Below are 23,716 nucleotides of genomic sequence, written 5' to 3' on the forward strand. Positions count from 1 at the left end.
TTTCTTTAGCGTTGAGGAAGTTGCATATACCCTTCGCATTGCAGGGCACTATAATAACATGGTTGTGGCAACAATTTGCTCTATGGCACGTTTTTTATGGCTTTTACTTTGCCTTTTGCTTTAACACGATTTTAAATTGTGCTCGCAATTAAATATTTAAATTGTATTTTATGTACCCCAGTAAACCAGTACGTAGGTGTGTGTGTTCGTTTTGAGTGGCAGTAGTGTTAGTGCGCAGCCCGCTTTAAGTGCGGTCAATTTTCAGTTTTTATGTTGCCCCATTGAGTTTAAATTATTCAGGGCCAGCTGAAAACGTCAACAACTCGAGCAGCTTGAGACATATTCGTGTGACCCACATTGTACGCACTTCCAACGCCCTTAGTGTGGGTGCCTGTGTGTGTGTGTGTGTGAGCGGATGTTGGGGTCGCTGCAGCGGAAACGGAAACGGGGGTGGAATATATTTGAAATTTATCATTTGCGGCTGCATAATTGAAATATTAAATATTTATAATGTGACATTTACCTGGGGTCAGGCCAATGCGACTTTCAAAATTCAGACAGGCGATAAAGCAGTTCTAAATTACAATTTATGATTCAAGCATTTTTTCTGTAGCTTGCGCCGTTCTTGATGTGAATTTATTGGATTTATCCTTTGGAAAAGTTCTATACAAGGAAAGCGCACTTGGCAGCTTTACATTATATGTATTAAAAAGTACTCTTTTTTGAAAAGGATTTTCCTTTCCTTTAAATTCCTTTAAATGATGTCACCACCGCAAGAAAAGTAGAGATCCTTGGACCTGCTTATGAATATGAATTATGTAGCTTGACCTCCCCGCCAGATTCATATGCAATTCAAATGCGAAGCGCCGAAAAGTAGGCCAACGTTTCATTTATTTTTATTTCCGAGGAAACTTTAAGCCCCGCAACTTTTGTGTGGCGGCAGAAAAAGGAGGGAAAAAAGGATTCCCTCGAGATGGAACACAGTAAGCCCACCGTATCAATTTCAATCCATCGGATGTGCGACACTCGCTCATTTTAATAGTGACCATAAATTGCCGCAATGCGGAAATATTTGGAAAATTGAAAGATATTTCAACGTTGGCGGAAAATGCAATTAATCAATTATGCATTTTGTTTAAGCATTTAATCGTATTTAATAGAATCTATCAAGTTATGCGCATAAATTAATTGATTTAATGTGCGGCAAGCGAATTAAAATACCGCAAACACACAGACATCCATGGGTGCAAGTGTAAGTGCATCTGTGTGTGTGTGTGTGTGTGTGTGTAACACACACTGGCTACATGTGGTGGCTTTTTGCATTCGTTTCGTCTGGCAGCAGTTAATCAAAGGACCTTTTTGCCTTCGGTTTTTCGACGCCGGCGAGTGAGAGTGCCGCCATATTGGTTTTTCTGCTTTGACAAGCGGAAATGACAGTTGACGCCATTTTGCTGCAGCTGCCCATTCAACAGTTATTCACGATTATTTACGATTATTTGCAATGGCCCTTCCGTCCGCCAATTGTCGGCCATCCATCCGAGATTCGCGCGACAGAGATGAAATCGTGAGCCGGAAATGAAATAATATATTTACCGAAACACATCCCCATGCACACAATTTGGCGAGTGAGTAACTAATCAATTAGTCACATAATTACGGGCTAATTAAATCCGCAAGCGGAACTTGGAAAATACGCTTTGAAATCAAGTGCTTAGTGTGCTCGTGCGTGATTCATGCGATAGCGAAAAGCTAACTCCATAATGGCATTCAATTAATTAAAATTTCATATTTATAGCCCTGTCGCATGGCGTAAAAAGCATGTGGCAATTTCGTTCATTTATCAGCGTGAGTGGCACTGCAGGGCGGCCAGATGAAGTTGAGTTGCCAGCGAAGTTCCCCAAAGGCTGGCCCATAGATCTGTCAATTTGCTGCCTCCTTGGAACCGTTGTATCCCAACGGATCCCAAAGGATGTAGTCGCTTTGCCGCTTGATTGCGTAATGTGCCCATTATAGATTTAACAGCAAATGAAACACAATTCTCCTCGGGGGCCGGCGGCAAAAAGCCCAGAAACGTAATTGCGCTGAACAATTTATGGATGTGTTTATGCACACGGCCATCTGGCCTTTAAGACATTATTAATTGAGGCCCAAATGAGGGCAAATATGTGGCCGGGTCTAGGGCCGCCTATGCGTATACGCATTCTTTCGCCACCCATGGCAAAAGTTTATTATGCATGACGTTAAGTCCTGCACTTAAGTGCCTGTTATCGATATGTCGAACGGAGCATGAATGCGTAATGCCAAGCCGCAGGATATCCTTTGCTCCTTTAAAGTCCTGGTATGGTTAACAATGATGGCAGCCACCGCTTGCCAAACTAAATCGACTGAGTGACGGCGCAAAGTGTTGATAAATATGGAAGTTTTGACAGGCTGCTGGCAAGCATAATTGGCCTGCGGAGAGGATTGAAAACTTAGAGTTGATGGCAATAAATCAGTCTCGACTTTGACTTGAATTCCGATATAATACTAGTTGCTGGGCAATTTTGCTGCAATTAATTCATTTGAAATTTAATTTTAAGCCGTCAAATGCGATAACCATTTGCCTGGCGATCTATAAGCCAAAAGTTTGATCTGTAAGCCAATGCTTACAATATTCTTGAGCAGTAAACTTAATTTTTCCTCGCGAAAATACAAAAATAATAAGCACCGCAATGAGTTTTCCTTTGCCTTTCTTGGCTGCACTTAAGCCGCGCGGCTTTGCCTCGCCTCGCAATTTTCGCAACTCAACTCGAGGGTCCTGGGAAAACAAACGTCGTCAGCTTTGCTGGCTTTTTGGGTTAATGCCACGCCCACGGCGACCTCTTGTTTTCAGCTTATGCAGCTGGATCCCCAATGATGCCGATGTGGATGCCACTGCAATGGCAGTGCAGCTAGTGAAAAGTGTAAAAAACGCTGAGAGGCACAAAGTAAGTGAGTAAGTGAGCAAGTGCGCTGGAAAGTGTGGAAAACGAACTACCCTTTACAGCAAAGATGGGATTGTTTTTAAGTTTTTTTATGAACTTGTTTCTCAGCAATCATAAATTGTATATTTTAGAGATTTTATATATTTCACTTAGATACCTTTTCTTAATCGGTTGCAGTGAATAACATTTCAACAAAGAGTCGAAAACGCCTCCCTATTATTCTAAGATATTTCAACACAATGTTTATTACAAAACATTCACGGCAAAATAATTTAAATATTTTTCTTGTATTCTCCCTCGATTATGGCGATTAGCTCTGCTGCTCGGAAATTCAGGTGCATCAGAGGAATCCGTCTTGATTATTCCCAGAATTACTGGGCAGCGGAGAAAATAAAACCAAGAAAGGACTTGAGTGCAGAAGAAGTGGGGAAAATGCGTCACTTTTAATTTGTTTGCCGTTCTGCTGGCAGCTCGGCCTTCTATTTTTCCCTATGTATATCTGTGTATATAAATAGTAACAGGTATATACATATATATTTGTGAATCGCAGCCGTTGTCTGTTGCAACAAACTTAAACTTGTCAAGCACTTTCGTCTTGTCGTCCTGAGTGTTGCAATTAGCAAATAAAATAAGTAGCGCTCGCTGCGTGGGTATTGCAACAATGTTGACAACAATGGCCGAGTTAATTGCAAACAAACACGACGCTGCCAACTCTGGCAACTCTGGCGGCGGCTCTGGGGTACAGTCACGCGCCATGCAAATTAGTTTCCATTCAACTTAACCTTGTTAGGACCGACTGACAGGCTACCACTCCCTCGACTCCGGGAATATACATGAGGAAAGTGAAAAGCTGCAATACTACTGCTAATATTAGCCACTCTTAAGAAAGTTAAAGCTTTGCTTGCTGCAAAATATTTCACTCGGTTCTAAGAGAAAGATACTAAGAATAATTTTATAAATTAAAGATTTTCGAATCTGCAGTCCTAGGCGGAAAATTATTTATCATAAATGCAGAAACACTTGTGCAACATTTTAAGATTTTCCATTTCCTCGTTTTGATTTCCGTGGCCAAGGTGCAGCACCTGCTTGCTCTTCCACTTACGCAGATTACCATCTGTTTTTATGGCCCCTTCCACTGCTTGCCTTTGCCTCGCCCTCAAGGCAATAATATGCAACAACTGCAAATGCAACAGCAACATATGCAACACATGCAACAACTCAGACGAAGCAGCAGCTGCGGAACAATTTTCGCTCCATTGCCGACAGTTAATCATATTGCTGGCCGCTTCAGCCCCGCCCCCTTTTTAAGCGAGATGGCGTAGGGTCGTTCAGAACAGTGTAGAGCATTCCCTTTTAAGAGAACGAATATATAACTTTAGCTATGCACAATACCTTTTCATATACATATGTAATTGATGCAGTAAATGAGGAACAGCCATGGTGATGTGAGTAACACACCTATGTCATTACATTTTTAGTAAGCAGCTTGTCCTTTTTATGAAATGTCACAAATTAAATCAACCTGGCGAACTTACTTGGTTCGCATTTCCGGTTGGCGTTTTGACTTTCGCAAATGTCAAATTGCTAACTAAGCCAATTGCGAAGCGTTTAAGTTGAGCAAATAAACGCAATCAATTGACAAGCGGCAACAAAGAGCATAACTTAATAATACCACCATGTATTTATGCATGTTTGAATGGGCAACAACAGGCTGAGCAGCACTATATACAATGATAAAATGATACAATGCCAATTGGTCGCTATGCAAATGGGCGTTGAAAATGAAATCGCCTTAAAATCTATGGAAATGTGCTTAACTGCTTAAGCGTCATGCACACACACACTCATACACCCACACACACACAAAGGGGCATTTAAACACCCACACACACGCACCAAGTGGGGGTAATGGAGGTTTGAAACAAAGCATGGATTAAAACAAACATGGCTCTAACCACGTGTCTGTGTGGCCGCGTATCCTTGTTTTTCCCTGTCTGTGTGACTGTCTGCACTGGTGTGCGTGTGTTTGCTTGTTTGTGTGTGCGTGTGTGTGACAACATGCGTAGATTTATTTCAGGACTATAGGCCAACAAAAAATGGCTACAAAATGCAAAAAAAAAAAACATTTTCCACAGTTGGCAACCGTTTCCGGGCAAATAAAGCGGACACATGGCAGACAAAGCCACACTCTGGAATTTATTTATTCAGCAACAGGGTGTTCTAGCTAAATGGAAATTTGAATTTGGATATAAATTCAGAAATCTTTTAGGTGCCATTAAATTAGAAAAACAAAATACTTTTGTTAGACTTTTTTATTTTTGATGAAACACTGCCATTTACCATTTAATATCAGACAATTTTAAGATCCTACTTTTCATGTTGTCCTGTATTTTATGTGTTTTTGCCACATGCAAGGTAAACAATTCGGTTCGCTTTTTTTGGTCGGTGGGCGGTCATCATTTTTATGACCCATGTTGCATACATTTTAAGCAGCTTAAGTTGGAATTGCAGGCGACCGAAAGTGGGATTTTGGAGGCTGGGGCATTTGTCATTTGCTAATTGCTTGGCTGACAAAACAAAATTGTTGCAAAGCAATTAGCAAGAGCACCGAACGAAAAACAAAAAGAGGAGAATGGCTCAGAAAAGCGGCGCAAATCGATAACGATAAACGGCATCGATGCGACCCAGTTTCCGGTGTCGTCTCATTCGAATATTTCATATATTTCAATCAACTGGCCAAACATCGTTTACTCCCCCGTCAGCCCCCTTCTGCAATCACATTTCCAGCGAGCGTGAAAATTGAGTTCCAACTCTGTGGGAAATGTGGGTGGTAAAATAGGACGGGGTTGGGGGCGCGTCGCGAAATGTGAGTACGGAAAACAGCTATTCGAGTGTCAAATCAAATGTCAATGGTAAGTGGGCGTCGAAGTGGGCGCGATACGGAAGAATATGGAGGCCTTTGTGGGTAGTCGAGCCATTTTAATGACATCTTTCAAAGTGTTTGCCATTGCAATTTGGCGACAAGGCCCCAGCCCAAAGCCCAACGTTCCCCCAATTTCCACTCCGAATATATGCCTGTGGCACAACATCACTGCCCCCCCATAATCATCGCCATCGGCAGACGAATTGGGGCTTCATCCTCATTGGGTCCATAATTAACACCACTAGGAACTGCAATTTTGAGTGCATTGTTGTCGTTTCCCGGGTTTCAGTGCACACGTCAATTCCCAATCCCCATAACACAGGTCAATCCGATTCTGTGATGACGGCGTGATCAGTCAGAAATTAATCTTCGAATAAACGAAAACTGACATAATATTGCAGTTTTGGTTTGTAAGATCAACTAACAAGCTTATTCTTAAAATATTTTTTAACTTCGTAACTTAGCAGAATTAAGACACGGATACGAAAAATACTGTTTTTTGTAGCTGACAACCTAACCTAACGACCCATTACCCATTTTAGAGGATTTGGTAAAATGAATTTTTTTCGAAATTTTCACTTTTTTGTAAGGGGTTACATCACGTTTTTTTCGAAAAAACGGTCAAATTTAAAAATTTTTAGCTGGGGATGCCACGCGATAGGAAATTAAGCAACGAATTCAACAAGGTATGGCATTCCACATTTGAACTTCAATTACAAAAGTTGTACTTAAAATTCTGATAATTTTCTTACTAAAAATCAAGATACATTTTTTGCCAATATTATCATTCTTTTTAATGGGTTTTTAGTTGTAACTTCGCAGAATTAAGACTCACGGATACGAAAAATACTGATTTTTGTAGCTGACAACCTAACCTAACGACCCATTACCCATTTTAGAGGATTTGGTAAAATGAATTTTTTTTCGAAATTTTCACTTTTTTGTAAGGGGTTACATCACGTTTTTTTTCGAAAAACGGTAAAATTTAAAAATTTTTAGCTGGGGATGCCACGCGATAGGAAATTAAGCAACGAATTCAACAAGGTATGGCATTCCACATTTGAACTTCAATTACAAAAGTTGTACTTAAAATTCTGATAATTTTCTTACTAAAAATCAAGATACATTTTTTGCCAATATTATCATTCTTTTTAATGGGTTTTTAGTTGTAACTTCGCAGAATTAAGACTCACGGATACGAAAAATACTGATTTTTGTAGCTGACAACCTAACCTAACGACCCATTACCCATTTTAGAGGATTTGGTAAAATGAATTTTTTTTCGAAATTTTCACTTTTTTGTAAGGGGTTACATCACGTTTTTTTTCGAAAAACGGTAAAATTTAAAAATTTTTAGCTGGGGATGCCACGCGATAGGAAATTAAGCAACGAATTCAACAAGGTATGGCATTCCACATTTGAACTTCAATTACAAAAGTTGTACTTAAAATTCTGATAATTTTCTTACTAAAAATCAAGATACATTTTTTGCCAATATTATCATTCTTTTTAATGGGTTTTTAGTTGTAACTTCGCAGAATTAAGACTCACGGATACGAAAAATACTGATTTTTGTAGCTGACAACCTAACCTAACGACCCATTACCCATTTTAGAGGATTTGGTAAAATGAATTTTTTTTCGAAATTTTCACTTTTTTGTAAGGGGTTACATCACGTTTTTTTTCGAAAAACGGTAAAATTTAAAAATTTTTAGCTGGGGATGCCACGCGATAGGAAATTAAGCAACGAATTCAACAAGGTATGGCATTCCACATTTGAACTTCAATTACAAAAGTTGTACTTAAAATTCTGATAATTTTCTTACTAAAAATCAAGATACATTTTTTGCCAATATTATCATTCTTTTTAATGGGTTTTTAGTTGTAACTTCGCAGAATTAAGACTCACGGATACGAAAAATACTGATTTTTGTAGCTGACAACCTAACCTAACGACCCATTACCCATTTTAGAGGATTTGGTAAAATGAATTTTTTTTCGAAATTTTCACTTTTTTGTAAGGGGTTACATCACGTTTTTTTTCGAAAAACGGTAAAATTTAAAAATTTTTAGCTGGGGATGCCACGCGATAGGAAATTAAGCAACGAATTCAACAAGGTATGGCATTCCACATTTGAACTTCAATTACAAAAGTTGTACTTAAAATTCTGATAATTTTCTTACTAAAAATCAAGATACATTTTTTGCCAATATTATCATTCTTTTTAATGGGTTTTTAGTTGTAACTTCGCAGAATTAAGACTCACGGATACGAAAAATACTGATTTTTGTAGCTGACAACCTAACCTAACGACCCATTACCCATTTTAGAGGATTTGGTAAAATGAATTTTTTTTCGAAATTTTCACTTTTTTGTAAGGGGTTACATCACGTTTTTTTTCGAAAAACGGTAAAATTTAAAAATTTTTAGCTGGGGATGCCACGCGATAGGAAATTAAGCAACGAATTCAACAAGGTATGGCATTCCACATTTGAACTTCAATTACAAAAGTTGTACTTAAAATTCTGATAATTTTCTTACTAAAAATCAAGATACATTTTTTGCCAATATTATCATTCTTTTTAATGGGTTTTTAGTTGTAACTTCGCAGAATTAAGACTCACGGATACGAAAAATACTGATTTTTGTAGCTGACAACCTAACCTAACGACCCATTACCCATTTTAGAGGATTTGGTAAAATGAATTTTTTTTCGAAATTTTCACTTTTTTGTAAGGGGTTACATCACGTTTTTTTTCGAAAAACGGTAAAATTTAAAAATTTTTAGCTGGGGATGCCACGCGATAGGAAATTAAGCAACGAATTCAACAAGGTATGGCATTCCACATTTGAACTTCAATTACAAAAGTTGTACTTAAAATTCTGATAATTTTCTTACTAAAAATCAAGATACATTTTTTGCCAATATTATCATTCTTTTTAATGGGTTTTTAGTTGTAACTTCGCAGAATTAAGACTCACGGATACGAAAAATACTGATTTTTGTAGATGACAACCTAACCTAACGACCCATTACCCATTTTAGAGGATTTGGTAAAATGAATTTTTTTTCGAAATTTTCACTTTTTTGTAAGGGGTTACATCACGTTTTTTTTCGAAAAACGGTAAAATTTAAAAATTTTTAGCTGGGGATGCCACGCGATAGGAAATTAAGCAACGAATTCAACAAGGTATGGCATTCCACATTTGAACTACCCTTACATAAGTTGTGATAAAAATTCGGATATTTTTTTACTAAAAATTAAGACTAGTTTTTTTCGTGAATAATTGGCGAGACCAAGAAAAAAATTTAAACTGAAAAATCTCTAAATTTTCCTTACCAACTGCGCGTTTTTGTGATCGTTAGAATTCCAAAGAACCAAATTTTATGTGTAAAAAAAGAATTTCGTTTAATCATTTTGACGTTGTCAAATTTAAATGTACAATTTCATTTCCGTTCCTCCGCGTTCTAAAAGTGACCTATGAAAAGACACGTTGGGCGCAATCAAATACTTTGCTTCTATAGACAAGGCATCCGCATCCACATACATCAATACAGCCAGTGTGGGTGGGCGTGATGGTTTGGCGGCAAGCGGGGGATTGATTTTGCAAATTGATTGGTTTTTGAAGCTGTCACAGCTGGACGTCTGGCAGTCAATTAGTTATGGGCAATTAAATGAATCGAAGTGGAATTTTACTCAACCCTCGTGACCTGGAAGAGATGCAACCGCAACATAGTGTTTTTTTATACTTAACTTATATTTAGGCATAAAAACTCCTTCACAAAATTATAAAATGCTACATTGTGCTGTTTGACTTCATTTTTAATTCCAAAATACTAAAACTGTCATGATTGTAATTAATAAAATAAACAAACATAAAACAATAAAACGCTATATTCTAGAATGCGCGTAGGACACTAGACGAACACGAGTTTAAAATCTAGCAGATTATTCCGTGACTCAATCTACAACAAATCCATCGTTGTAGAATTAAAAGTTATTTTGGTATCCAACTTCAAAAACTGTCGACTAAAACTTTCAGTAAAAATAAGTTAAGTAATGGTAAAAAAAAAATAGATAGCTAATTGCTAATGCTAGACTGAGTTATTGATGTCGCTTTCGATGGCCACTCGAATATTGTTGGTTGTCTGCTTAAATCCCTAGACCTTGCGATGCTCCTGGGCGTATTGTAAAGCTCCGGCGAGAATGCTTCGCTCTAAACGGCGATACAGGAAGAGCATGTGCTCGATCTCCTGGCCATCCTTGAGTTCCAGCTCCTTCACTTCGTCGGCCTCCTGCATTTCCTTATTAAAGACGGCCAGGAGCAGCTTCAACCTGTCCTCCAGGAACTGCCACGTTCGTGTCTCGTGATCCGTCTCCAGGGCGCAGTCAATGTGCAGCAGGTCCCCGGCCCGCTCCAAGTCGCTGCACCAGTGATCCAACTGCTCGGCGCTCATCTTGAAAACCCGGACGAATGCCAGCAATTCCTTGGAAATGAAATCCGGTGCGGGCAGCACACGCAGCTCTGCGGTGTACCGGATGTTCAGCTTGTCCAGAATGCTAGCCCTCTTCGCAGCAAGAGCGTCCGTGAGACTCAGGCCTACTCGAATATTAACATAGTCCTTGAGGTTGTTATCGTCTACGAAACTAAAAATAAAACGATGATAATAAACATAAGATAATAGCAATATTCCCTTTTTGAAAGATGCTTACCCATTGTGCACTAAAAGATCGGTATTCGACCGATCGCCATAGTAGATGAAAAACTGCTCTCCAGCATCAACAGCTTCCTGAGCGGTGCATTCCAGTTGCCTGGGCACGGCGGCATAGAAGGAGGTAATCTTGCCCGGCCTATGGTTCGCCATATCCCAGTACGGAATCAAAGCCGAGATTAATTTTGGAGTGTCCTCTGATTCTTGTTTTTCGCTGGGCACTAAATTCTGGCGGGTCATCACTGTGGAAACGGCCCATCTGAAAGACACAATGTAAGAAACTGTTAGGTAATGGCCTTAAATATTATAATTTTGTTGTCCCCCAAACTAAAAAGAGTACCATATTGTCGACTTGGTTCCCAGCATTTCTTTTCCCTCGTTTTTTGGCTATGTTTGGCTTTTTTTTCGCTTTGCTGCGGTTTCTGCTGCTTCGGCCACAAAGAAAAGTTTTTCATTTAATTGTGCATAAATTTTTCAATTTAATTATGAAAAGCAGCAACTTGTTTGAAGTGGTTTGGGGTGGGAGTCGCCACTCACTTTGTTAGAAATCACCATGGACAAGAGCTAGAAAAGCCATTGCAGTAAGTTTTCACCCTTTTTCCCTCTCTTGGCCATATTTATTTCTGGGCAGCAGTGGAAAGAAGCAGAGAAGTTGTAAACTTTTTCTCGAAGCCTTTGTATTGGCTGTTATGTCTTACCAGCCAGCCTTCACAGAAGCTGCAGGGTATTTTTATTAAAAGTAATAAGTTATTAGGTGGCAGTGCCGCCAGTGTTGGAAAGGTTCGAGCGAGTGCGGCCCATTGGGGCGACTGTACCTAGGACAAAGTTAATCAGCATTCAAGGGTCTGCTGCTTTCCTACCTTTCTACTTTCCTACTTCCCTATTTAATCGGATAACTTAACTTGAATGCGCCATTAAGTTATTTAGTATATCAAGCTTTTCCTTTGTCGACTTATATGTATACATTTTCAGCGATGAGGCAATTGTACAGTTTTCCATTTTATATCCGTAAGAGGTTTATGACTTTAAGTGAGAAACATTGTGTCCAACTAAAGACGAGAGAAATATAATTTATATTGCGTGCTAGTTTTGATTGACTTTTGTGATAATTTCGTAACTATATATTCTTTGTAGGGAAAACGGTGTTTTTTGTTAACGTATCCTGACATTTATCGATGAAAATCGACGGGCTTTAGGGTCTCAAAAGGACGGCATCTTTTTTTCTCCCCCCTCATCGACAAAGTTGTCTGGAGGCAACAACCAAGGATGAAGGATGCCAGGCTCGAGGAGCCAGGTGCGCTTCTCACCTGTCATTTACAAAGGGAAGTGAGTCAGCCATCCAGTCAGGCATCCTGCCATCCGGATTTAATAAACTCTCCGAGCTGACATTTTCAAGTGACTCGAATTGTCGACGTCTTTTGTGGCTTTCTGCATCTCTGTTGCCCTTCGATCTTTGGTTTGCCATTACGCCTCAAAATAATATGTGTCAAAAACAAGCCTGTGAATGCAAAATGCTCAATGCAACTTGCTTGCCGCAGACAAGATGCAAATTCTTATGCTGTAATTGGGATTCGTGTGAAACTCATCTCTTAATTCACTGGAATCCAATACCTAATTTCCTATGTGATCCACCTATCTGCTGGCAACAAAAAATGTTGATTTATGATTCTGGCAAACGGTTTCACCTGGCTTTGCCCTATTGGTTCGCCGGACAAGTTGAGACTCTTACGATACAAACCGATTGGCGACGTGAGGTCTCCGTACTTCCCCCAGCCTTCGTCTGTCTTCATTATGCATGCATATTCCGGTAGTTCCCCAACCCCTTTTACGGCTGTTCCTTTTTCACGGGGAAATGCCAGAAACTTAGACCAAATTGAAAATGCTGCAGGATGGAACAAAAAAAGGTAAAGAAAGCTGACTCGAAAGAGATGTCACAGCAAATGACGTGAGAGAAATGCGTGTAATGGTCGGAGGCTGCAGTCTGGGATTCCATTCCATACCATACCATACCATACCACACTATTCGGAACGACTCGATTCGATTTTCCGGGGCTTATGCAACGATTGCCCCTGTTCTCCATTATTTGTGCATTGTTTGCATGTTTTTGCCAGCAGGATTTCTTGTATTTCCTTTGGCATTGTAATGAGTTGTTTCCGTACAAGTTTTCCATAAATAGTTTGCCTCCTGGCTTTTGGGTCAATTATTTCGGCATCTGTCTGGCCAATCGATGGGGTTAAAAAGGTGAAACCGCAAAGGGGATGCCATAATGCATTAGTCTGATTAAATGACAAGGATGTCCATAGCCATCGCCTTTGCCGGCAGTTAATCAAAGGCAAACATACCAAGCTCACGAATACATATATTATTCATGGCCTAATATATATGCATGCATTCCGGCTGTTCATAATCAATCCTGTATCTGGTTTTCCTTTCGCTTCTGTTGCCAGTCGAAAATTGAAAATTAATTACATAAGCACAAGGCACCTGCAGAGACACAACGCTTTCCACATAAAAATTGGGACGTCAGATAGTATTAAGAATCATTTAGTCTTCTAAACCTATAACATCCAACTATCCCCTTAATGTCGATGACTTTCGTTTCCAAAGTTTTTCTTTGTTTTCCAAAGAAAATGCCAACGGAGTGCAGCAGATGGCTTTTTCTCCATAAACAACAGACATTTGATTAAATGTCAATAATTCGAAATGAGCGGAGGTTTTCACAAGCATGTTCGGGAAACGGATTATGGAGGAAAGTCAATGAAGAGCGATCCAAATATGTATTGATTCCATCAATCAAATAGCACGGGCTCATCCATCACACCTTTATTTATGTGGCTTAACTTGAGAAAGTGTTCTTGTACACTTAGAGAACTGATATGGGGACTTCTAATAGCAATATACTTAATACATTCATTTACAAAAACAATCGTTTGATTAATAAATTGTCTTTTCTTACAGTTGCTGCAGACAGGTGTTTCCCTGATTGTGGAGGATTCAAAGGGCTCGGGCGATGGTAGCGGAAGTGGAATTGGTGCCACATCCAACCGCCGTCGTACCGCCCAGTTGGCAACTCGTAAGCGGAAACGACGCCCCCAACTTCCGCTGGCCACAATGGGTGCCACCGAGGAGGATTCTGGCCCAGACCCGACATCTGCTTACTGGCGCGGTCATGTGGAGGATGATGCAGACGCTCTGCGAAGAAGGAATCAACCCTTGGTGAGGGAACCTATGGCTGCCCTCGAAAGGGATCGCGAACGGGAGAAACAGCGTAAGCGAGTGGAGCCTACGGATTCCAGTCCGCAGGGCAGTAGTCCCAGCAAGGCCTATCGTCGCCCATATGGCCAGGCCAAAAAGGAGCCCATTGTCGATGCTGGCGCTGCGACACCTACCAAAACTTCTGTGGATTTGAAGAACATCCTGAAGAATTCCGGAGGCCTGAGTCTCAGTGAAATCCTACAGCAAAAGAATCTTTCGTTGGACGATCTCCTCAAGGGTAAACAGAATGCTCTGTTGGCACTGCAAACCACAGCCGTTGCCCCACCAGCCTCCACGTATTCCTCTCCAGGCTCCCGAGCGGATCCCCCGAAAAAGTCGTCTAACCAACAGAACAAACAGGGTGTGCGGCGATTGCCTGCTGCGTATACCACAACTAGCAGCACTGGCAACGATGACGATGAATCCGTGATAGCCAAAAACAAGGCCAAATTCCCCAACGCCCTGCAGCGCCTGAAGCTCTTTGGCAGCTCTTCGCGGGAGAGCAGCACGACAAGACGCATTTTGGGTGGAGTCAATGGTCACAGTAGCACCACCATGGCCACCAGCACCAGTGCAAGTGCAAGCACCACCAGCACCACCACCCGGGTGCCACTGTACAAGAAGCGACAGCATCTCCGGTCCACCCTAAAGCCACCAGGACTTTTCAAGCCGATCACTAGCAGCACCACTAGCACCACCACAGCGACGGCAGTGACCACCACTCAGGAAGCGGAGACTAGCACCGCTTACTCCACTAGCAGCACGGTGATTAACAACGTGGAGGAAAGCCATGAAGAGGAGAGGGAAAACTCGGAGGAAAGGGAACAGGATGATGAGCAGGATCAGGAACAGAGTCAGGAGAATCAGGAGAACCAGGAGGTGGTGGAACCAGATTCCAGTGAGGCAGAGTCTGGAGAAGGCATTCCGCCCACCGAGACACCAGAACCACCAGCTGCTCCTTCCTTCGCGCCCGGAAGTCCGCGCTATCGTCTGCGAAACTCCAGCGTCAAAGAGAATCAAAAGCGATTAAAGGACAACTTTATAGGGGGCAATAACGGAGAGAGTAGTGAGGAGGTAGATCTGGTTGAAGCTGCACCTAGTTCTACCACATCAGCTACACCCTCCAACAAAAACAGCGAGGAACTTAATTACGGAGAGGACGAGCTTGAGAACTTTTTCGACGAAGTGGAGAGTCACACGCATCACACTCGCGTGCCAGCACCACCAGCACTTGCGCCTGCACCACCAGCAAGGTCGCCCACTCCTGCAGCAGCAGCACCACCTCCACCACCACCTCCCTCTCCCTCCTATGAACCACCACCGCCGTCCTATGCACCACCACCCTCTTTATCGGCGGCTAAGCCACCGCAATTGAATGTCATAGACGATGTGGACGACCGCACCGATCTGCTGGAACTCATTGAGGATCGGCGGTCGGGTAACCGACTATTTAAGGTTCTGGAGCAGCGCAACATGACCCTGGAGGAGCTGATCGAGCACCGCAAACGCGGCTCCAGCCAACTGCATCTGTCCACCATCGTGAATGGCGGCGATGAGCACTCGCGTCTTTATCCCGGCCAGAAGGTCCTGCTGCAGGACAACATGGACATTGTCACGGCCTTCGAGAACTTTCCGCACTTCAATCTAATGGATCTGAAGAGCGTCAAGCCCGATGAGATCAAGACCGACTCGCAGGGCTCCAGCTACTTCACCTCCATCATCGATATCGAGCCGAATGACGAGGTCAAACCGATGGGAAGTCGAGGTATTACGGCTTTAAGGTTGCGCCAGCAACGCCAGAGATTGGCGGAGGCCAGGGGCGTGGCAGGAAGAGGGGGAGGGGCCGGGAAGGGGGGCAGTGGCAGGAGGGGTGAAAGGTCGGGATGAGGTCTTTTGCTCCTTCGCGGGCTTCCACATATAGAAACACCAGCTAAGAAGAACTAAATATTGAAAGTACGCGTAGTTGGCATAAGCCCCTCAAAACAATAAAATCTAATCAAATAGTTTGCGTAAGTTCAATTAGAAAGTAGAATTGTATTGTATGGCATAAATAATTGTTGGTTAAATGGATTTAAATAGCCATTAAGATTCCTGCCTGCCAGCTGCCCTGTGATTCTTCCTAACTTCACCCTTTGCCTTTTTGAAATGCCTTGAAAGACTAAATATCTTCCTCCGTTTCTCGCCCCGCTGCTCTGTCTTAATCTCGTTCAGCTTCCTGTCGCTCAAATGCTTTCCTTTCAGGTCCCGCCTACGCACAGACATCTTCCTCATCGGCGACCATTGGAGCCGGAACTGGAACTATTTCGATCAATTCGCGCGGGGAGAAGTCGCTGGGATTCTTCCCGTCGTGGAAGACCCTGGCACTCGCCTCCTTGGCCACGGCCACCGAGGAGAGGAATCCTTATTTCCTGCCACCGCCTAGACTGCTGCTCGACGGAAGTTCCCAGGAGGCGGACTCCAACGCCGATTCGGAGCCCACCAGCATTGACATTGATCTGAGCGTGAGCCCTTATGGCGGCAACTCCTCCTCGATAGCGGACAACAGCCAGCTGCCGCCGAATAACGATGTCATCGATGAGATCGAAAACGAGGTGGCGCGGGCACACGATCTCCTGGATCTAGAGCTCTCCGGTCCCGGATTTCATCGCAGTCCTGCTGCAGCGGCGGCCACATCCGCCGTATCGCAGCAGCATTTGAGCAGCTTGTACGCCAGCATGCCATCCGGAATCAAGTCCGCGATTGTGGCCAGCACGGCGATAGTGGTCACCGCCTTGGCCACCTTCCTGGTCATCTTCGTCGTGTGCCGATGGAAACAGCAGCGCAGGAGGAAGAGCAGCTACCTGCGCACCTACAATGCGATGAAGAGCAAGCTGCCGCAGATGGCGCAGCCATCGCGTCGTTCCTCGATGCGCCAGCACATGGAAGAGCTGGTCATTGGATCCAGTTCGGGATCAGGGGCTGGATCAGGATCAGGATCGGGCTCAAAGACGGGCATAGCCAGCATCTCCACTTCGGTGGCCTGTTGCACGCCCGTCCATCAGCTGCAGCGGCAGAGTTCCCTGCTTTTTGCCCGCGATGGATCCGCCACCTTGAGCACCGCCACCTCGCTGACCACGAATAGTACCACGAATACCATTACAACGGGGGCGCAACCACCTGCTCCACCGGAGGCGCTGAGTGGGCGTGGCCTGGCCATTTCGCTGAGAAGTGCCCAACAGAAGCTAAACACCATGGATCCCAGTTCGCCGGAGGTGCAGGAATATCTATTCGACACGCTGCGCAAATCCTTCGACAATTAGGCGATAGGCAGTAGGCTCCTCTAGTAACAATAGACCGTTGTTTAGGCCAAGTTTTATATAAATGTACACTTAACACACACACACACAAGGACATCCCCCCAACACACACAAACACACACACTCTAACGCGAAGGAGCAAAAGTTAGTCGATTAATTAGTTTAAGCAGGTAGGATGTGGAATTTTTTTGAACTCGATTAGAGGAACATTCTGTGAGAGAAAGTAAAACTAACAAAAACCAACCTAGAAAACACATTTAGACAGTGCGTGGCATGGCCATAAGGCGCTTTGTAAGGAAAGGTTTAAAAAGATTGTGCAGACATACAGTTTAAAAAAACAGTGTTCATTTTCAAATATTTCAATATTTTATAAATTTGTCTACGTGATTTTCATGACAGATTGGAATGTAAACTGTATAGTCCATTTTATGATATTTATTTTTACTTTATTTATTTTCTACTTCATTTGTATCGTTGTAGACCGCAAAACCTAATTCAATTCGCCCTACGTTTATGGCGCGCACTGTTGCTAGTCTCTAAGCTCGGCAAACTATCGTTTCCAACTATCTAGACCTAGTGTACGAGTATGATCCATCAACTAACGCGACTCTATCAACTAAATCATAGGACACTGCATTCAAATGGGTTTCTTAGCACGAGATAAAGACAAAAACTAACTTAAATACAGAACAGCAGAACAGGATCTTAGCCAAACAAAGTACAGTTGTGTTCAGACACTTTCCCGAAAAAAGCCCAAATCGAATAAATATTGAAATTCGAGAAAGCAAAATAAAACCATTTATGAGGACAATAAATATTAACGAGGAAATTACGAGAGAAAAAAAACAAAAGAAAATGATGAGGAATACTGTGTTCGATACGATTTAACCGAAGCAAACTTCTTTCTGGCACTGACTAAAATACCAAAATTAAATTGAAATTAGATCAAGGCAAGGCATAAATGGGCGCTATGTGGGCGTGGTCATTAGCACAACAATACCAACAGCAAGAACAACACTAATAGTTAAAATGCGCAAAATGTACTGCAAAAACCAAGAAGTGAAAATAGAAGAAACACCTGTATTTATTTCGTAGTGCAGGCACTTTATTTTTGATTTGATTTTCGTTACCACCCCCGCCCCTCTCACTAGGCAGTAGAACATCTGGCGACAGTATATATATATATATTTATATATATAAATATAATTATACATTTAAGCACGCTCAAATATGTATGTAAATAAGTTTCAATTTGATTTTTTTGAGAAATAAAATGTAGAACAAATTGTGGCAAAGATTTCAAGCATTTCGAAAGCACTTGACTGCCTGACTCGCTGGGGTTTTCGACCACAACCGAAGATTCGTGTCGAAATCGCGGCACTATAAATACAGAAGCGAGTGGAGAACCAGAACCAGAACCAGAACCAGACCCATCCCAGTGCACCATGACCCAGCCGTCGCAAGTAGAAGAGGATCCGTAAATAGATCGTAGATCTTCGGCAAAACAATGCGATCACAATGCCAGACGGGAAGGTCAACAATGGTCGGGCAATCTGGCCATATGCATCTACTCTCGCTTTAAAACAAACAGTACCAGCTGTAAGTGTACATGTAATTTATGGCCAGTGGGACAACTGGCAGATTCAGAGGGCTCTCTGCAGCAGAAACAAGACCAATCTAAACCAAAAACACACTTAGGGAAAGATCAACACACGGGCAGGATTTAAAAATGGAATTCCGGAAAGGTATACAATCTATTTCTGAACAGAACTGAAGAGATCTTTAGAGCGGAAAACTTGGCCTTAAGCCATCTTTTCAGCACAGAATCATATTTCTTCTTTCGATTGTGGAAACGTAGTAGAACATACTTTAAAAAAAAAGCGATATTTTTGTAAGGCACCTTTAGCTATTCCAATCCCAAATTTCAATCGAAACTCACCTGTAGAGCTCGTAGCAGAGTCCGTGCTGCGTGAAGAAGAGGCCTCTTTCGCCCGGATGACTCCTGTTCCCGGTGCTCGGCTCGGTCATGGTGTGGGCGTACCTGTAGAGGAAGGCGTACTGCTTGGCGATGACGCGACACTGACGCAGTGCCAGAGAGGCGGCAGCGGTGCCCCGGAGGAGCTCCATCTGCTTGGTGGTGAAGTATAGCACGGTGCTGTATTTGGCGGGCAGAACATCAATGTAGGGCCGCCACTCGCTGAACTCGCCACGGATCTTCTCGATGACCAGATCATAGGCCAGGTTCAAGTGGGTGGCCTGCGTCATTTTGCCAAATAGGCGGCAATCGGAGTTGCTTTCCTCGGAGAAGATGAGCTTCCGGGGCACGCTGAGCACCAGCTCATCCTTGGCCAACGGTCGGGTGGCCCGCAGACCCAGTTGGTAGCCGGGAAAGATGGCTATCTCCAGTCCCTCACTGTGGACTCCGCCATCTTTGGCCCACGCACTGAACGCCTCCACTTTGGCCAGGCGGGTTTGATCGTCGGGGGAATCGTTGATCTGCGGACACACTGCTTGGCTAAGTGGCTCCTCCAGGATCATGATTTGTTTTAGCAGCTGCTGCAGCTGCTCGTACTGCTTCCATTCCTCGTTGGGATTCGCCGGTTGCTTTTCCACCAAGTTAAGCAGTTCCTCGACGAGCTTGTTCAGTTGGCTCCTTTTTTTGCCGTTTAAGCGGGGCAACGAACTGGCCGCCTGTTGGTCCTCAAAATCCTCGACTGCTGTGCCGGATGCGGATGCAGTTACTCCGTTTTGTTGTGGCGGCTGCTGCGGTTGTTTTGTCTTCTTGTTGCGCTTCGTGTTCTTGCCCATGGCGGTGCCGTTGGTGGGAGCGAGAGAGAAAGACAGAGAAAGAAGGAGACAGAAAGCTAAGCGGTACCGGCGGCCCAAAACAACAATAGCCAAATAAGGAAAATAAAGTCTAGAAATCTGCACGCGGGCGATCAGCTGGCCGGCAGTGTGACCATTCGTCGGGCGCCACAAAATTACTCCTCCAGCTGGTCACAAAGTCGACGAGCTTTTATGCTAAAAGCTTTTTAATAGGGGTACTAATAAGCTTGTTTTTATTACAAAACTTATGTTTTCTTGTAAAATAAATTTTAATTCACATTGCATTTTTGGCACATCAATAATATTATAATAATTATTTTTTATAATTATTATAATGGCCAGTGTTTTTTTATTTTATGTTTCATTCTTGAAGAGCGGGAAATTTAAATTGAGAATTAGTCCTAAGATCCACGTTTCAGAAACTTTGTTTTTATATACTCGGATGTATAATAATATATTTATTTATACATATAAATAAAATCGCTTTTTCCATGTCTTATAGTTTCTATTTATAAACAATTTGACAATGGCCCATATAGGGTTATCTTAGATTTTTTAAACGTCATCCAACTGAGAAACATTATGTTGATAACAAGAAATCCACAAAATAAAAATGTTATTGTACGAAAGAGGAATAATTGTTTGTTGAGCTCTGTGGTTTTTGCAAAACGAAAACAACAAGAAATATTTACGATTTCCTTATCTACGGTAAAAAAAAAAAAAAATCGAAGTAAAAAACTAGGAGATAATGCCTCTCATTAGATCTTTACGCACTTTGTCCTATCTTGGACTAGGCTGGACCATCACAAATAGTAAGAAACAAATTCCGTCCAAATATACAACTTAGGATCCGAAATCTAAAATTTGGTAAATGCATCGTGTAAAGAAGATTTAGTTTGAGCAACTTTCGACGAGTACGGAATATGGTCCACCTTAAGGTACTCAGGCACTTTGAGAGTGGCTCAGTTCTCAGTTCAGTGACTCCACTGCAGCAACAACGGCGGTTGGAGCACCAGCGGGCAGAGCGCGAAAGAGAGGCAGTGGTGGGGCTCCAAAGGCGTAGGCAGGATGGACCATGCAAAGGGGATCCAGATCTTCTCTCCTGTAAAAGTATGTGTATATGCTTATGCACTGCATCCTTTATGAGTATAAGTTGGTAAATGCATAAAGAAGCCCGGTATATTAATTGGCAACATATCTTTAATTTCGGCTCACTGATAACCATATTCCCCTGCTATCTCCGCCCTTGGCGACCTGGCTGCCATGTTTCGAGCTGCAGAAGTGTTTCTTGCAGCCACCAACTGCTCAGTGCAATCGAGTCGTTCGACCGGAGAAGTTCCAAATCCCGCAGAAAAGTAAAACTCTGGGGAAAGAGAGATCGGGAAGGAGAGATAGAGCGATCATGTCTGTGAATGCGGATCTGCAGAGGGAGCGGGCGGCGGCCACCTTGGACAGCGAGGACTTTGCCCGCTGGTGGGCGGGTGGCTCTTGGCAGCTGGAGGAGCGCCGCGCCCTGGAAAGGCGTTTCTATGAGGATCCCGACTTCGCGGAGCCAGTGCATCCGAGCTGTCTGTCGTACAAGGAGCGCTACGAACAGACCGTAGCCCGATCCACCCGTTTCCTGGCCAAACTGCGTCAATGGCAGCGGGAGAAGCAGCCACAACTGCAGCTTAGTGTAAATATGCTGAGGGACTTTCGGCTGCTACTCTCCGGATCCCTGGGCACAGGGCTCTTCCAGCAGAGCTTCCCCCTTCGGGTGCACTTCTCCATGTTCATGACCACCTTGCTGAGCCAGGGAACCGAGGAGCAGCAGGCCCAGTGGCTCAATCGATCCTGGCACATGGACGGCGTCCTGGGCACCTATGCCCAAACGGAGCTGGGCCACGGCACCTTCGTCCGTGGCCTGGAAACCCGAGCCGACTACGATCCCATCACGCAGGAATTCATCCTGAACACACCAACGCAAAGTTCCTACAAGTGGTGGCCCGGCGGACTTGGTAATACCGCCAATGTGGCCATTGTGCTGGCCCAGCTATATGTGAAGGGCAAGCATTATGGCTTGCAATCATTTGTGGTGAGGATCAGGGACGAGAGGACACACGAACCGCTGACTGGAGTCGATGTGGGCGATATAGGACCTCGCCTGGGGGGCAATGGCGTTAACAACGGCTTCCTGGGACTCCGCGACGTGCGGATACCGCGCAATCAAATGCTGATGAAGAACGCCCAAGTCCTAACCGACGGCACCTTCGTCCAGGGCAGACCTCCGCTGCTGCTCTACGGCACTATGGTCTATGTGCGGGTCATTACCCTGAAGGATGTGCTCTTTGGACTGCTCCAGGCTGCCACCATTGCCACCAGGTGATTTTATAGTTTCTGGGGATTATGTTTATCATAGATGTTTTTAAGCCCATAAAACACATTCAGTGCATCCAGGGTTCTTTAGATAACAATTATCATTATCTTTACGTTGACACACATATTCCTCCAACTGCCCCATTAGGTATTCCGTGGTGCGTCGCCAGAGCCGGATTAACAGCGACCAGCCGGAGGTCTCTATTTTGGATCACATCACACAGCAGGCAAAGATTCTACCGCAAATTGCTCGAGGGGTTTCCTATCGCCTGGTGTCCGATTGGGTGTGGCGCTTTTACGAGGATGTACTCCGCCAACTGGAGGATGAAAGCACGGCAGGACGCAACTCACTGCCGGAGCTGCACGCCCTGAGCTGCTGCCTCAAGGCGGTGGCCACCGACGAGGCCAGCGAGGGCGTTGAACTGCTGCGCAAGAGTTGCGGTGGCCACGGATTTCTCTCCTCGGCAAATTTCGATAGCATCTATGGCCTGACCGCCGCCGCATACACCTACGAGGGGGAGTACACGGTACTCCTGCTGCAGACAGCTCGTTTCCTCGTCCGCCAGTATGTGGATAGCTTGAAACGCAAGGTGCTGCCCTCCAGTGTCTCCTATTTGAGGGATACATCCCGTTTGGTTTGGGGCAAGAATCTGGCTGCTAATTGTGTGCGAGCTCTGGAAATTTCAGCTATGGAGCAGGTGCGTCAGGCCTGGCAAACCCAGAAGACGCATCAGTCCAGCAAGGTGAGTGCCGAGATGGCCAGCAATCTGGCTGGAAGGCAACTCACCTCGGCTGCCATAGCCCATGCTCACGCATTCTTCACACGCAATGCGCTGGAGCAAGTGGAAGCACTTCGAAAGAAGGGCGATCTTAGCCCGAATGTCTCCCTCGTCTTGGGCCAACTGGTGGAGCTTTTCGTCATCGATACATTCCTGCGACAGTCGGGATGCGTGCTGCGTTGGAACAACGGCATCACTGGCACCCAACTGCGCTTCGTGGAGCGTCGCTTTGAGGAGCTACTGGCCAAGCTGCGACCGAATGCGGTGGCTCTGGTGGACGGATTCGATTTCCACGATCGTGTCCTGGGCTCCACGCTGGGCTGTCACGATGGCCGGGTGTACGAGCGACTCATGGAGGAGGCACGCCGGAATCCGGTCAACCAGGAGCCGGTCAACTCGTCCTTCCACAACCACTTGTTGCCCATGATGCGGGGAAAGCTGTGATGCGGGGCTGGTCTTTTGTTTTCTACATATATGTATATATGTAATTCACTAATGTTTATATTGAAGCTGAGTTATACCATTAATCGTAACATTTTTTTTTTTTGAATAAAGGAAATAGGATTTCGCACTTTTCCACTTACCATTTTCAAACTGACTTGC

General features: G+C 43.8%; 3 protein-coding genes across 4 annotated transcripts in view; 2 read left to right on the plus strand and 1 right to left on the minus strand.

Annotated features, from left to right (window-relative positions):
- LOC6740008 (uncharacterized protein DDB_G0284459) overlaps window positions 1–18,448 on the plus strand; it is a 56,245-nt gene extending 37,797 nt beyond the window's left edge. For both annotated transcript variants that reach the window (XM_039297912.1, XM_039297913.1), the window contains 2 exons: window positions 13,561–15,622; window positions 16,099–18,448. In XM_039297912.1, the coding sequence (XP_039153846.1) occupies window positions 13,561–15,622; window positions 16,099–17,156 (3,120 nt within the window). In that variant the 3' untranslated portion in view covers window positions 17,157–18,448. The remainder of the gene's footprint in view (window positions 1–13,560; window positions 15,623–16,098) is intronic.
- Window positions 9,694–20,153, minus strand: LOC27208079 (actin-histidine N-methyltransferase). The gene is made up of 3 exons (XM_016183712.2): window positions 19,093–20,153; window positions 10,603–10,860; window positions 9,694–10,536 (listed from the first exon to the last, which is right to left on the minus strand). Exons 1-3 carry the CDS (start codon window positions 19,959–19,961, stop codon window positions 10,050–10,052), a joined length of 1,614 nt encoding a protein of 537 aa, XP_016038388.2. The 5' UTR covers window positions 19,962–20,153; the 3' UTR covers window positions 9,694–10,049.
- Window positions 20,154–21,253: 1,100 nt separating this feature from the next.
- LOC6725326 (probable peroxisomal acyl-coenzyme A oxidase 1) lies at window positions 21,254–23,711 on the plus strand. Its single transcript, XM_002106307.3, has 2 exons — window positions 21,254–22,340; window positions 22,483–23,711. Exons 1-2 carry the CDS (start codon window positions 21,382–21,384, stop codon window positions 23,555–23,557), a joined length of 2,034 nt encoding a protein of 677 aa, XP_002106343.1. The 5' UTR covers window positions 21,254–21,381; the 3' UTR covers window positions 23,558–23,711.
- Window positions 23,712–23,716: the final 5 nt, after the last annotated feature.

The sequence above is a fragment of the Drosophila simulans genome, chromosome X (genome assembly GCF_016746395.2).
Source record: "Drosophila simulans strain w501 chromosome X, Prin_Dsim_3.1, whole genome shotgun sequence".
Taxonomy (NCBI): Eukaryota; Metazoa; Arthropoda; class Insecta; order Diptera; family Drosophilidae; genus Drosophila; species Drosophila simulans.

Coding starts and splice junctions, on each gene's coding strand:
- LOC27208079 (XM_016183712.2), bottom strand. CDS start 19,961: ATGGGCAAGAACACGAAGCGCAACAAGAAGACAAAACAACCGCAGCAG. Junction 10,861..19,092: donor CTCTGCTACGAGCTCTACAG/GTGAGTTTCGAT, acceptor TGTGTCTTTCAG/ATGGGCCGTTTCCACAGTGA. Junction 10,537..10,602: donor GATCTTTTAGTGCACAATGG/GTAAGCATCTTT, acceptor TTTTATTTTTAG/TTTCGTAGACGATAACAACC.
- LOC6725326 (XM_002106307.3), top strand. CDS start 21,382: ATGTCTGTGAATGCGGATCTGCAGAGGGAGCGGGCGGCGGCCACCTTG. Junction 22,341..22,482: donor GCTGCCACCATTGCCACCAG/GTGATTTTATAG, acceptor CTGCCCCATTAG/GTATTCCGTGGTGCGTCGCC.